General features: G+C 40.4%; 1 protein-coding gene across 1 annotated transcript in view; it reads left to right on the top strand.

The window, feature by feature from the left end:
* The window catches only part of LOC306698650 (aminopeptidase N-like), a 32,575-nt gene extending 17,778 nt beyond the window's left edge, over window positions 1–14,797 (top strand). Inside the window, exons 7-23 of the mRNA XM_079163066.1 lie at window positions 395–521; window positions 1,543–1,697; window positions 1,779–1,892; window positions 2,017–2,160; window positions 2,330–2,395; window positions 2,513–2,578; window positions 3,480–3,652; window positions 3,868–3,947; window positions 4,108–4,238; window positions 4,364–4,419; window positions 6,329–6,476; window positions 6,619–6,710; window positions 8,083–8,193; window positions 8,276–8,443; window positions 9,674–9,814; window positions 13,777–13,858; window positions 13,935–14,797. Of these exons, the coding sequence (XP_079019192.1) occupies window positions 395–521; window positions 1,543–1,697; window positions 1,779–1,892; window positions 2,017–2,160; window positions 2,330–2,395; window positions 2,513–2,578; window positions 3,480–3,652; window positions 3,868–3,947; window positions 4,108–4,238; window positions 4,364–4,419; window positions 6,329–6,476; window positions 6,619–6,710; window positions 8,083–8,193; window positions 8,276–8,443; window positions 9,674–9,814; window positions 13,777–13,858; window positions 13,935–14,090 (2,010 nt within the window). The 3' untranslated portion in view covers window positions 14,091–14,797. The remainder of the gene's footprint in view (window positions 1–394; window positions 522–1,542; window positions 1,698–1,778; window positions 1,893–2,016; window positions 2,161–2,329; window positions 2,396–2,512; window positions 2,579–3,479; window positions 3,653–3,867; window positions 3,948–4,107; window positions 4,239–4,363; window positions 4,420–6,328; window positions 6,477–6,618; window positions 6,711–8,082; window positions 8,194–8,275; window positions 8,444–9,673; window positions 9,815–13,776; window positions 13,859–13,934) is intronic.

Here is a 14,797-nt window from a genome sequence, read left to right as displayed (position 1 = left end):
CCATTAACTGTGTTCCAGTAGTCATTGAGCTGTAAGCCATTCCAAATGGCAAGATGGTGACGTCAGAAGTGTGAAAGGGATTTGAGGACGTGGGAAAGAGGAAGTGAGATTTCAACTGTAAAATTAGCAGCAGAACAACAGGAATTCCCATTAGAAAGAGAAGAGGGAAGATATCTTTCTTATTGAATTTGCGGTGAAGCTTCATATTGCGAGGCAAAAATGTATTTCATTATTAGAGTTGTAGCAATGACTATTTTTACCATCAATATTGTGATGATTATTTTTTGAACAACAAACAAAAATTTTTATTTCTATAAAATGTTTGAAAATGGTAAAAAAACGCCCACCACAAACTTCACAGAGCAACAAAGGTGTTGTCTGGTTTTGTGTTCAGATCCGTATCTGGGCTCGCAGGACGGCCATTGAGCAGGGACAGGGAGACTATGCTCTTAATGTGACTGGACCCATACTGGACTTCTTCCAGTTGTACTATAACGTGTCCTACCCTCTGAGCAAATCAGGTGAGTCTGCTTTTATCATCTACTTTCCAGGACCAAAATGGGCATTTTGAATTATCGATTTTATCTTGCTTAATATGAGGGGGTTATTTTAAAATAACTGCAAATTACTTTTATCTTCTGTACTAATTAGCAAGGGTTGCTTACCTAAACTAAGATAGTGAACATGGTAGACATTTCTGCCTAACATCAGCACATCAATACCGCCATCGTGAGCATGTTAGCATGCTGACGTTGGGCTTTAACTCTCGGGACCACCTATCAAGTACAGCCTCACAGAGCCGAGACAAGAAAAAAAGATAGGAGCAGACAAAAACGTGAGATCTATGTTGAAGCTGCAACGGCCCTCACACGCATGAAACAAACAAAAGTCCACCATGTTTTCCATCGTTTGACTTTTGGTGCTGTGCTCTTTTAATTGGCATCTGACTGGAGAATTACTGCCTGTTTATCTTGATGCGTGCAACTCTTAACATTCACAAAATAGTAGTGGGCTGGAACAAAGATTATTTTGCATGTTCTTTTGCTGATTTTCTGGAAACTATTTTACAATGTGCACTTCATTTGGATGGAAACTTGACTTGTGATCCGTTGGTTGAGGAAGCTGATCACTGTTGGGTAGAAACTGTACTACATCCTTGTTCAACAATAAGGCCTAAAATGTAAGAATAGGCCAGGCTTTCTTTTGCTGAGATCTCATCCATTTTATATTTTAAATATTCTGCTGCTCAAAAAAGGAGATATGATAGGATATGCTGAGGTATATCACATTGCAGGATGTTCCTCAACTCAAATTACAAAAAACTAATGTATTTCACTGAGATCTCTGCTGCCATCCCAGTACAAAGGGGTTGATGGAATACTGTTGCTCGGCTCTCCCTAGATAGCTTGGTAACACTAGAGGGAAGTTAGGAAATGCTTTTTGTAATAATGAATGGATGAACCACATTTTTAGGGTTGTGGGGTATATTGGCGTGACTTTACATTCCGTTCCTTTAATCTACATTAAACCTGGTCTCTACAGATCAAATTGCTCTGCCAGACTTCTATTTTGGTGCGATGGAGAATTGGGGTTTGGTGACATACAGAGAAACCAACCTTCTCTATGACCCAGTGACCTCCTCCAGCAGAAATAAAGAGACCACTGCCACCATTATTGCTCATGAACTAGCACACATGGTGAATAGATTTCCTTTTGAATTGTATCTATTGATTGATTTACTCATTAAATAGCCAACACTGATGTCATCTCTGGTGCAGTGGTTTGGTAACCTGGTTACTCTGCGCTGGTGGAATGAGGTCTGGCTGAACGAGGGCTTTGCGTCATATGTGTCTTACCTGGGAGCAGACCATGCTGAGCCTGCATGGAATGTGGTGAGAACACAATGTTCCGTGCATTTGGACTTGACACTAGCTAGCCTACATACGTACATTTCTGTCATCACCTTTGCACATCATATGAAATCTTAATACATTTCTGTTTGTCTGTTTGCTCCAGAAAGACTTGATAATACTAGATGACATCCACAAGGTGTTTGCAGTCGATGCCTTGACCTCCTCTCATCCCCTGTCTTCCAAAGAAGACAGTATTATCTTGCCAGGCCAAATCAGTGAGCAGTTTGATGCCATCTCATATAGCAAGGTACACAGACATCAGAAAAACCTTTTGATGTATTACAGCATAAACACGTCCACCGTGCCTGTCACAGGTTGCAGCACAGGCTGCTGTACATAGTATTGTATATATTGTGCTATACAAGAGAAAATACTTATTGCTCTTGTAAACTGATTTATCGTCTGTGGCTCCTCAGGGTGCAGCAGTGTTGAGGATGCTGTCTGATTTTCTCTCAGAGCCGGTCTTTGTCCAGGGACTCAGCGTACGTTTGTCTGTATTTTTGTTGGCTTAACATCATAAAATGGGGCGGCTGTGTCTCAGTGGGTGAGCGGGTTGTCTTTAACCACAACCACAAATTGAGTTTTTCCTTTGTCTTCAGACATACCTCAAACACTTTGCCTACAGTAACACAGTAGGGAATGACTTGTGGCATCATCTACAAATGGTAAGATGGAAGTATTTTGATTATTTAGCAAAATATTATATGAAGTTTACATATTTGTTATTACAATTAGCTGCAATCGCAACATGTGGTGCTTTGTTCTAGTCTTGTGTGCAATATTCAACTTGTGTTAATAACCTTTTATCAAGAAAACATGTCGAAAGACAAAACTGTATTGTCTGCGAGTATTGCCATATGATTTTCAAATCCCTCAGGGTCTATTATGCAGATTGAATGATTGAATGGGGCTTTCTGATGCCAAAAGCCAGAGAAATAATTCACTTCATATGCAAACCTTTCACAAATTGACTCTTTAAAATGTTTTGTGTGCATTTGTTCTAATCTTGTTCTGTAGTCTTACAAACCTCATCTCACATTACTGACTCACTATAGTGTGTTTTTTATCATTAATTATGCAAGCTTGACATTTACAAAATCTCTACATTTGAAACATCTAAGTTTATAAAAATGATTATAGATCAATTCATGATAAGTAAGTCTGTTTATAATCATTTTAGTTTCCTGCCATATAAACTGGTTGTTGATTGTCCTGCCTGCAACTTTTCTCTCAACCACAGCTCAGACCACCACAGGGGGGGAAGAATGTGTCCCCCCCTATCTTGTCTCTCACTGATTTGTGCTGAAATATTGAGTTTAATCCATTTATTTACTATTATATAGACACATACATGTATATCTACATAGGTCCGTGTCATAATGTCTGTCTATACTGTTTAATTGTTTAAGTCATTTTATATTTTATTAACAAAAGATGTTCTGATCACACCTATGTGCATTTGGGCCTTTGAATAATTTAAGTGTGTTGTATTTGACATATTTGTTGATGTAATAGAAATACGTGTTTAAAAGTGTTTAAAATGTTTTCTGTCCTCTTTGTCAACAGGCAGTGGAAACAAATGCTGTTTCACTACCTCGTCCAGTTTGTAAGATCATGGACCGCTGGGTGCTCCAGATGGGCTTCCCAGTGGTTACCCTAGATACCACCACAGGACAGGTATCACAGAAGCACTTTCTGCTGGATCCAGAGTCGAACATCACAGTTGAATCACCTTACAAGTACGCAACACTCGGCAACATCACACTCACTGCAACATATTTGCAGGGATTATATTTTCCTCTAAACTATTCAGCCTCCCTCACGAGTTGCTTCACTTCAAGTGACTCAAAGTCGCATTATTCTTCAAACCTAAATGCATTTTGATAATATACTGTATGTGGCAGTAATTGAGAATGAATCAGAATAGATAATTAGAATGTATTACCTTCCCTAGCTTTGAGTGGCTGATTCCCGTTAGGTGGATGAAGAGTGGCGAGGTACAGACAGATATCTGGTGGCTGCTGGAAAAAGAAGGTGTGTAATAATATGATAGCAATCCATAAAACCTATATTGACTGATAAGCACTAGCCCTTTACACAGTTTGCAAATGATGTGACAGTGATATGTATTAATACATAATGCCTTTTTTCAATGAAGTTATTTCATGTTTTACTTGTTCCGTTCTTTTCTCAGCGGTAAACTTGGAGATGAAGAGAGGTGGTTTGTGGGTTCTGGCCAACATCAATGTAACTGGGTATTACCGGGTGAACTATGACCTGGGAAACTGGGAAAGGCTCTTAGCTCAGCTTAATTCAGAGCACCAGGTACAGTCAGGCTGGCTCTGACACATTTCACATTCTGTCCATTATTTATCTTGTCTTTGTTTTCATAATGTAAAATCATGGTTTGAATTTCATATCCTGTTTGACACATACAATCTGTTGTGCAGGTGATACCAGTGATAAACAGAGCCCAGCTTGTGGATGATGCTTTCAATTTGGCCAGGTATGTCAGTTTAGCGTCTTGGAGTTTTCTCTGCAGTTTGTCCAGCCCATTTCCATGCTTGGTCTCATTAGAGCCTAAGAGTTAAAACCCAAATAAGATCAAGAAACATATTTCTTACTACTTGTTGCCATGGTGAAGAACAGAAAGGCCTACCATCAGTGTATCTGCCTAGAAAAGGAAACTGTTATGAATATGGGCTAAGCACTTAAATATGAAATCCCACAATAACAATCTAGCTATTCAGTGTGTAACCAGTGGGGCTAAAGTGATTTCTTTATGTAAGAGTGCTAGATGAAAGGTGATTGGGCCAGTACAATCAAAAGGGTTGATCCCCTTAAAACAACCTGAAAACAGTTAACAAATTACATATAGATCTGTCTTCTGGTGATGTTTCTGTGGCAACTACAACCCAAAAGCATAAACCAGAGAGTAATCAATGTCAAAATAAGTTCTGTTTATGAGTCAAAACAACAAGCAGGGGTTAATGCCACGAGATCAAGCAGCACAGGCAAACTAATCTAACAAAGGACAGGCAAGGTAGTCCATAACATTGCAGGTCTTAGTGCTCCATTGCAATTCATCTAACTTGTTGTTTGGCATTATTTTCCAAATGTAAAATATCAGACTTGTGTGAAGTGGCATCACACGTAGCACGCTGTGGCTCAGGAGTTTGGGCGGGTCTTCTATTCACTAGTGGCGGGCCGTGCATTTTATACCTGGGCCTTCACTGCTGTCTTGCAGCTGAATAATCTCATTATGACATGAATACGCCGAGAGTGTCTCCTCTCTGCTCTGACTGCAGCTGGGACTGCTGCACGAGGCTACTGTGAGAGTAGCCGGCTGTGAGTGCTTTGGGGCGGCTCACGGCAGCATTCGCTGCTCGTTCACAACAGTGCAGAATATACGTACTTTCACGTCAGAGTCAAAACACCAGAAAAGTCTCCAACAACACCAAAACAAGTTGCTAGATCGCTAGGAGCATTTGAGGGTTTGGAAAGTCGCTAGATTTAGCGAGAAAGTCGCCAAGTTGGCAACACTGGCACACTAAATGTGTCCCCAGAGCAACATTGGACAAAACAATAGTTCCTATCACATATTAAACCAAACAAAAATCTATCTTCATACAAATAATAATATATAAACAAGCATATTAAAGCTACTGCAGATGTAAAAGCAAACGCATTTAACTTACCAAAGCTGCTGTTCACTATTTAAAGACAAAGTCCATCCTCCTTTCTTTGTTAACAAAGAGTTTAATCTCACAGTTGTTCAGTACATCCGTGCGCTTTAGTTCCAGTAAGAAGTCCTTCTCGATTCATGGACGCCAGTGAAGACAGTCGAGCCTCCCCAGTTGTCTTTCTTGAATATGTTTTAATGCATTTGAGGGCTGAAAATGTCCGCTCCACAGAGGCAGCAGATATTGGGATTGTCACCGCCCAACATGTCACGCTAGCTCACTGACCAATCACGTATGGCTAGGCCAGCTAGAAGGCTCTGACACATTAAAGAATACGCCCAACATGTCAAACTAAAGATCTGATTGGTTGAAGACTATGACAATCAACAATATCGTCCCCATTCACTTAAACTGAACATGGAGGCACTGGTGAGTCTGAAGGCCTCGGGCCTCTCTTCTTACCTAGAGACACAGAGGTGAAATCTGATTGGATAAAAGCTCTACTTAAAACAAGCTGCACTGAAGCAGAGCAACTGAAGAACACAGTAGCTGTGCAATGAGAAAATAAGATAATGGGAGAAACAAATTACAATACATGTAGTGTATTTATGAGGAATTATTGAATTATAAAATAGCTATAACTTTGTGATTCTGTCTAGGCCAGCAGAGAAGGCCTTGCTGGCCCTGACGGCCCACCACTGCCTAAACCACACACATCTCATCTCTCTGCAGGGCTCAGATGGTCTCCACTACTCTCGCTCTGTACACAACCCTCTACCTGTCTGTGGAGACAGAATACATGCCCTGGCAGTCTGCTCTGGATAATCTGGGCTATTACTACCTCATGCTGGACCGGACTGAAGTCTATCAGCCTATGCAGGTGCACTACACTATCTGTGTATACCAGTGGCAAAGATTCTTCAATGTTTAGCTCACTTACAACATGTTCATTTACACAACCATGGTGAGTCTTTATGGAGGCAGGAACCAGTATCCGTTACTCATGTCTGCGATACTTCTAGGACTACATAAAGAAGCTGGTGACGCCTCTCTTCCTCTACTTCAAAAGCATTACATCAGACTGGACCCTTGTTCCTGACAGACACACTGACCAGTGAGTATACTCACCTGGATACAAAAGTATATGCATGAACAAAAAACTGTACATATACTGGGATATAGGGGAGGGATATAGGCCCTCAACAGAAAAGTCATATATTTGATTTTGACTCTTTCAGGAGGTGCGGACTCCAGAAACAGAACAGACAAGCTACCAACCTTTTCTACATTACCTGTTCTTAGCAATCTCTTCATTCTACTTACTTTACCCCTATCTATACTACGTTTGTCAGGTACTTGTCATCTGGAACCTGTTATTACTCCCTGTGTCACTCGATTGTCACTCAAACTTCTTCTCTCACTTATCATTTTCTTGCAGATGCATTCCATATGCAGAGCTTTGTTTTTCTGTTCTGCCGTTTTACTTATTATCAACAAGCTTCCATCACTCAAGACCTTAGCCATTTTCATCCCTCCCAGCTTTTTTTTCAATTCTGTAGACAACGGTATCGCCTTCCTTTTAAATGTAATTGTTTTAAATTCCTCCCTCACAATTCTCCTGCGAACAGCTCTATTACCTTCATCCAAACTGTTTTCTTCCAAGTTTCTTCTTTGACCCCCAAGAGCCTGGGGTCAAGTCCATCTAATCCATATCATCATCCTTATCAATTTTCTGAGTTAACATTTCAATCCAGTCAAAAACCCAGTTCATGCCAATCATCATCAAATTCTAGAAAAATCGTAGTGAAAGCCAAAATATCAAACTTCCCCAACAAGAAAGCTACCGGCAGGCGGACAACGTTACCCTCCTTCTTCCCGCTCTACCTGTCGTGGGGGAACACTCATGTGGTTGAAAATAGAGGAGACATCTGATTGGCAACAGATAACTGCCTGTTGAAAAAATGCATTTGTGAATTGACGTCTGGAGAGTCTCAAAATACCCACAAACAAATGCAGTAAAGTTGTGGATTCACTCAATTCTATTGTAGAGAGTCATTTATATATAAATCACATAATGTATTTGTGAATCCTTCTTTGTCCATTCATTGATATTGAAACTGTTCTGACCTCTTACAAATTAGGTCCATACAAGAATTATATAGGCATTTTAGCCTTTAATATATTTTTTAATCCAGAGGCAGGAAATGTAGACAGAGAGAGAGAGAGAGAGAGAGAGAGAGAGAGAGAGAGAGAGAGATGCCGTGCAGCAAAGGTCAGTCAGACTCAATCAGGGTCTTAACAACCGTCATGCCCCGAACCACTTAAAATATATTAACATTTAAAGCAGACTGGGTCTTCTTCATCGTCTTAATCAGCAGGGGGACATACATTTAACACTTTGGTCATACTTGACAACTTGTTTTTTCTGTTTAAGTAACTAAATGTCGCACCTCATCATGTTTTAACATGTTTGTCTTTCCCTGCAGGTATAACCAGGTGAATGCCATCCGTATGGCCTGCAGGACTGGAGTAACAGAATGCCAGAACCTGACCACCACATGGTTCAAACAATGGATGGAGACCCCTCAACACAATTTGTTGGTCTATTTTATAGGTCATTTGATCATGCCCCTTTTTTTTTAAAGTCAAACATTTGGTTAACTCCAAGTCTCTTGTCAGGATCGATCCCAACCTGCGTTCAGCAGTGTACTGCAGTGCCATGGCAGCTGGTGATAAGGCAGAGTGGGAGTTTGGCTGGTCACAGTTCAAGAATGCTACTGTAGCCAGTGAGGCCAGCAAACTCATGTCTGCACTGGCCTGTAGCAACAACACAAAACTGTTGCAAAGGTGTGTATCCTCCCATCCTTTTCAAGATGAAGAAGACATTGCAGTTATAATCATGAGTCCCAAGGCACAGACAGGGCTTTAGTCCTAATCACACCTACAGCGTGTCTCAGTCAGCTTCAGCAGGAGTCAGTGTGAGAGCCAGGTTAATTATCTAGCTGTGATGATACAGGCTTTGGCCTCAGCCAGCTATAGATGTTTGTGCACCCACTCACACTGTAGCCACAACCTAGTTATGTCTACTACATAATGCATAAAACAATGTTAAAATACAGCTACGCCGTGCTCTATGGATCATGCTAAACTTATTGCGAGGTAATGCAAAAGAACTCCCCCCATGATCTTTCAGGGGTCCATTGAGAGGATGTAAAAGTATTGGCTACTTTCTTGAGATCTGCATCTGTTGAGTGATTAACTGAGGAGTTGTAGTACGTTTACAGTGTCACCAGGTTTAAGGGGTATATATATATATTGGCATACAGTGTCAGCATTGATCAGTTGTTTGGTACATGATCTCTTTAAACACACATTGAAAAACGTTCCTAGTAAATAACTGTATTTTGTATTTAAAGGTACTCCCAGTAACAGGAAAATATTGTTAGGCATGCAATAATAAATACAACCGTATTGTGTGATTACACTGGGTCTGTCTAATGATGTCCTCCCAATGAACACATCCCTTTAGCCTCTCAAACACAGAGATGCTCACAAAGCCTCAAGTCACGTGTGTGTGCAACGTAAGTTCGACTTGAGTCCAAGTGCCAAGTTCAACTTCCCATCTCTGTCATCAGCGAATGCTTGAAAATCAATACAGTTTTGTTTACAGTGTGGCAGCATGTAAATGGAGAGTTTTGTTTTTTCACACTTTGTCATGACACTTTGTGTGCACAATGCCACTCCACTATTCTGAATGACCCAACCGTGTCAAACGCTGAATTTAAATCAAATAGGGTTAAAACAGAACAGTATCCTATGTCACTTCAATGATTCCCGTTTCAGTGGTATGAAAGCCAAATTTGATTTTTTTCAAAAATACTATTGTTTTTCATAAAAGATATTAATTTATTATAAATATTGTTTTTTAGGAAATCCTAAGCCCAAAGTTATATAAAACCAATAGAATGAGAGTGGGCTTTTTCATCTGGACTGTTGCATTAAAACTAAGCATGCAACAGTGTAAAGAGAACAGTTAATGCTGGAAATAATTGTCATGTCTGTCTCTTCTGTTCACAGGTATCTGTCTTATACCCTGAACTCAGCTATGATCCGTAAACAGGACGCTACCTCTGTCATCACATCTGTCGCCAGCAACAGAGTGGGACAGAGTCTGGCATGGGACTTTGTCAGGGAACAGTGGGAATATATGTTCACAGAGTGAGTATTACACTCATAAAGATGAATCGGTTAATGTATGTGTATCTGTGAGAAGAGATAGAAAGATCAAATCTTAGTTTTAGCCTCAAATGGGCTTTAAACATGATATTAGATTCCATCTTAATATGGTAATGAATATAATAATGTATCCATGAAACTGATTGGTAAACTAAGCACTCTGTACTTGAGTATCTCACTCTGCAACTGGTTATTAGAACCCACAACACAAACAGACCCCAGGAAGTTTGGATTGGCCTCCGCACCTCTTCCACTCTAGTGTTGAACACTGGAGCCCCCCAGGGCTCTGTGCTCAGCCCCCTCCTGTTCTGTACACCCACGGCTGCTACCCCAAACATGAAGAGAACTCTGTTGTGAAGTTTGCAGATGACACTACCATCATCGGCCGTATTAAAAACATTAATGAGACTTCTTATCGAGAGGAAAACAACAATCTTCAGAGTGGTGCTCAGAGAACAAGCTGCTGATTGTTGATTACTAGAAAAAAGCAGGGGGGGAACACACACCCCTCTCTACATCAATGGAGCTGAGGGGGAGCAAGTTACCAGCTTTAAGTTCCTGGGAATCTTCATCGCATACAACCTGACATGGTCCTCACACATCTCCATCCTGCTGAATAAAGCTCATAAACGGCTGTAATTCTTAAGGAAACATAAGAAGACTGAATTCCTGTGCCAAGTTCTCGTCAACTTTTCCAGAGGAGCAATAGAAAGCATCTTGACTGGAATTATTACAAACTGTCATGGAATGTGCACAGCCCAGGACAGAAGGACTCTAAAGTGATGATTATAATCGCCCAGAACATCATTGGTGCTCATCTACTGAGCATCAGTGATATTGGTGACAGGAGGAGCCTGCGAAGAGTAGGTGTGCGTGTGTGTATGGCATGTATGTGTGTGTGTATGTATGTGTGTGTGTGTGTGTGTGTGTGTGTGTGCATGTATGTATGTGTATGTATAAGCTCAGGATGGGCTAGTTGAAGAAGTCTAAAATACTGCTCCAACACTATTCTGCTATTTGTAGCTATCAGTGTCTCAAAGATGTTTGAATAAATCACTGGAAACGAGTTTGATGCAATAGAGTTTATTATTTGAACAAAGTATAGACTCTAAACCAGGGGTGTCACACTCAAGGCCGAAACCGGCCCGCCACGTCATTTAAACAAAAAAATGTAAAGTTAGACTTGATAATAATATATAATATTGAAAAATATCCCCATAGTCGAAATTATGAGATAGAAAGTCAGAATTATGAGATACTTAAACACAACAGTCATAAGCAGCTGTTTGGCTGGTTACTCTACATTTAACACATAAATGTATTGTGAGTACACTGAAGACGACTTTAAACGTGGCTTTACAACACATGAAATACTTCACGTGGGATTGTGCAAACGCACCCTTGAAAGAATTTTAGCTTTGAACAAAGTTATTGTAATAACTTGTGTCTGATATTTGTCTTTGCTATTTTCTTTAATAGTTAGATAGAGTAATGTGGGTTTCTTAACCCTAAATTAAAAGGATTTAAGTTATAATAACAGAAATGTGCTTAAATATATTTTTACATTTATATAACTGCATGTACAATATTTTAACACTTGAATAAACAATAATCAAATGCAGAGACAGTTATTTACCAATATGTTAGGAGTAGTTACATTTACACAGTCTGACATTTACAACCATGATGCTGATGTGGCCCAGAGTGAAGATGAGTTTGACAGCCCTGCTCTAAACAGTTCCTGGAGACCAGCTGAATATTCTGCTCTGAACATAGTCTTGTTTAGTTCCTCTGTTTGGAGCCAGTGCTCCACCTTTCTGTTGTCTTGGAAATAATTGTGTAATTTATAGTGATGCTCTGTTTTTAGACTCTGTCCTTAAATAATGCTGCTACTAATGGTGTAATGTCCTCTTTCACCTTTAATTGGTTCTAGGCCAATCATGAACTTTCCTTTAATTCTATTCCAATAAGGTAATAGGCTCCTGGAAGATCATGCATTTCCACCTTAATTATGTTCCATTGAGATAATAGTTTCCAAATGGGATTTTGGAACATCATATTATATTCTTGTCTCATTATCCTAACTCCTCCCCTTATTACACCAGTAGGTCCAGCATCCTTAAGGCTCATTTTTTAAAAAGCTTTAATTCTTCTCAAGCGAGTCAAACTGGTTGTTTGTATAACATTTGTGTGCAGCTTGTTTTAAGTAGAGCTTTTATCCAATCAGATTTCACCTCTGTGTCTCTAGGTAGAAGAGAGGCCCCAGGCCTGCAGGCTCACCAGTGAATCCATGTGCAGTTTAAGTGAATGGGGACGATATTGTTGATTGTCATAGTGTTCAACCAATCAGATCTTTAGTTTGACATGTTGGGATTCTTTGACGTGTCAGAGCTGCTAGCTGGCCTACAAGTACGTCAGCATTAACGTGGTAAGGTGCAGTGTGAGCTGTGATTGGTCAGTGGGAGAGCACTGACTATTTTGAAACAGAATTTAAGGTAGCCAGCAGAGTTTAATTGAAGTAGTAGAGTTCAAATTGAAAGGTATGGAAGAAATTATTAATTTCTTTGCATTTTGCTTGGTGTAGATTTTTATTTTTTTTACCTAGCTTTGTTTTTTTCACACTCAATGGCTGAAGGAGGAGAAACGGATTTGTGAGTTGGGATTTAACCGTGGGATTAAACTCTTTGTCAACAAAGAAAGGAGGATGGAGTTTGTCTTTCACTCCGACGGCCCACCCGTCGGCACTGCACCGGACCGTCTTGGTGAAGAGAGAGCTGAGCCGGAAGGCAAAGCTCTCAATTTACTGGTCGGTCTACGTTCCTTCCCTCACCTATGGTCACGAACTCTGGGTCATGACCGAAAGGACAAGGTCGCGGGTACAAGCAGCCAAAATGAGTTTCCTCCGTAGGATGGCCGGGCTCAGCCTTAGAGATAGGGTAAGGAGCTCGGACATCAGGAGGGAACTTGGAGTCGAGCCGTTACTCCTTCGCGTCGAAAGGAGTCAGCTGAGGTGGTTCGGGCATCTGATTAGGATGCCTCCTGGACGCCTCCCACTGGAGGTTTTCTGGGCACGTCCAACTGGGAGGAGACCCCGGGGAAGACCCAGAACACGCTGGAGGGATTATATCTCCCAGCTGGCCTGGGAACGCCTCGGGATCCCCCAGTATGAGCTGGAAAATGTTGCGGGCGAGAGGGAAGTCTGGGTCAGCCTGCTTGGCCTGCTGCCACCGCGACCCGACCCCGGATAAGCGGAGGAAAATGGATGGATGGATGGATTAACAATTTTGTCAAATATTTTTGTCTGTATGTATTGTTCACTGTCTGTGTATCTTTAACCTCTTATGCGTGGACTTTAGTTTTTACTCTGTACTGTATGTATTTGTTTTATGATTCAGCAATTTTACTCAACATTTTACTTTGGTTTTATCTGCCAAAATATTAGTCAACTAAAAAAGAAATAATTGTTGGTGTACTCTTTTACCGTTATTGCTGTTACAACAAACGTTTGGACATTATGGCATTTCACAGAGGGCACTTTCTCCAAAAGGGAGATCCCGGTTGAGATGGGAGGATGTGACCAATATGTTTAGATGCACTATAAACTATTATCTGTACGGCATCATTAGTCAGACTCCTAAACCAAACGGTGACAGAGAAAGTTCACACATTTTCCACAACTGATGAACAGCCTTAAAAGTAGCATTTCTGCTCAGCCAGTTTTGTGATTTTATGAACATTATAATCTCAGTTAAGTTTAGCAGAGATTCAATTTGAACTCTTTAAGTTTTAAATGTTGTTTTCTCCCAAAGTTTATCATCATCTCTTTAGATTAGCTGAAGAATTTTGCTACACCACGAAAGTGGCTTGTTCAAGCTAAAGCAACTGTGCTTTCATTCAGGATCATATCAGTTCTTGTTTGAGTTGAATACATTTGTTTTTTCCAGATATGGCGTGGGCTCTTTCTCCTTTGCCTCTTTGATCAGCGGAGTCACTGCTAGGTTCTCTACACCTGCTGAACTACAACAGGTACGCCCTCATTAAGGAAGTAACCTTATTAACATCAAACTGTTGTCAGAACTCTTTCTCTTGTTTCTTGTGGAAGCTGGTGGAGTTTGAGGAGAAGCACAGAGCAGCAGGGTTTGGATCCGCCACCCTGGCTGTGGAGCAGGCCTTGGAGAGGACCAGAGCTAACATCAACTGGCTGCAACAGAACAAACGGGAGATCTTGGACTGGTTCAAAAGTCAGACTGGACATTAGATTCACTAACACAGGCAAAGAGAGAGAGCTGTTAGCAGGGACTCATCCCCCATATGAAAAGATTCTCTATATTGTTGATTAAAAGCAGCCGGAGTTTAGAGGAATTAGGTCAGAAAGACATAAAGAAGGAATGTCATAAAAAAAAATCAAGAGTACAGTTGAGCAGCTACATTTCTATAGTAACAGTCAGATGTCACTCCTATAAATGAACCTGGTTTGCATGAGGCAGTAAAAAAGCTGTTATTACCAAACATACCATGCGCTTTGTGGACAAGATAGCCAAGTCCAAGTACTTCCAGAAGAAGTTCATACAGTAACATACTGCAATGTGGTGCATAGATTTAACTTTACAACCACTTGGAACCTGCTATGTAGAATGTAGTCATTGAAATACCATCATAACAATGGTTCAAATGTGACTTAAGACCTTCAATCAAATGTAGCTAGTTTGAACTCCTAGACATGTTTTGATCTGCATACAAACATAAGCTGTTGCAACAAAATGTTTTAATACACTTCCATTAAATGAAACCAAACTCTCTGCATACTGTATGTTTCTCACCAAGAAAGTTGTAACATTTTGAATGTTTCAGATTTGCATTCAATTGTGTATTTCCTTTGATTGTTATGCAACAAATCACTGATTTCAATGTTTATTTGTACATGATTGTAAGCTATGTTTTTTACCTCCAAATAAAGACATGGCT

The sequence above is a fragment of the Pholis gunnellus genome (assembly GCF_910591455.1).
Source record: "Pholis gunnellus genome assembly, chromosome: 7".
NCBI classification, from domain to species: domain Eukaryota; kingdom Metazoa; phylum Chordata; class Actinopteri; order Perciformes; family Pholidae; genus Pholis; species Pholis gunnellus.
Note: the sequence above shows the minus strand (reverse complement) of the source record. Positions and strands in the feature narration are given on the sequence as shown.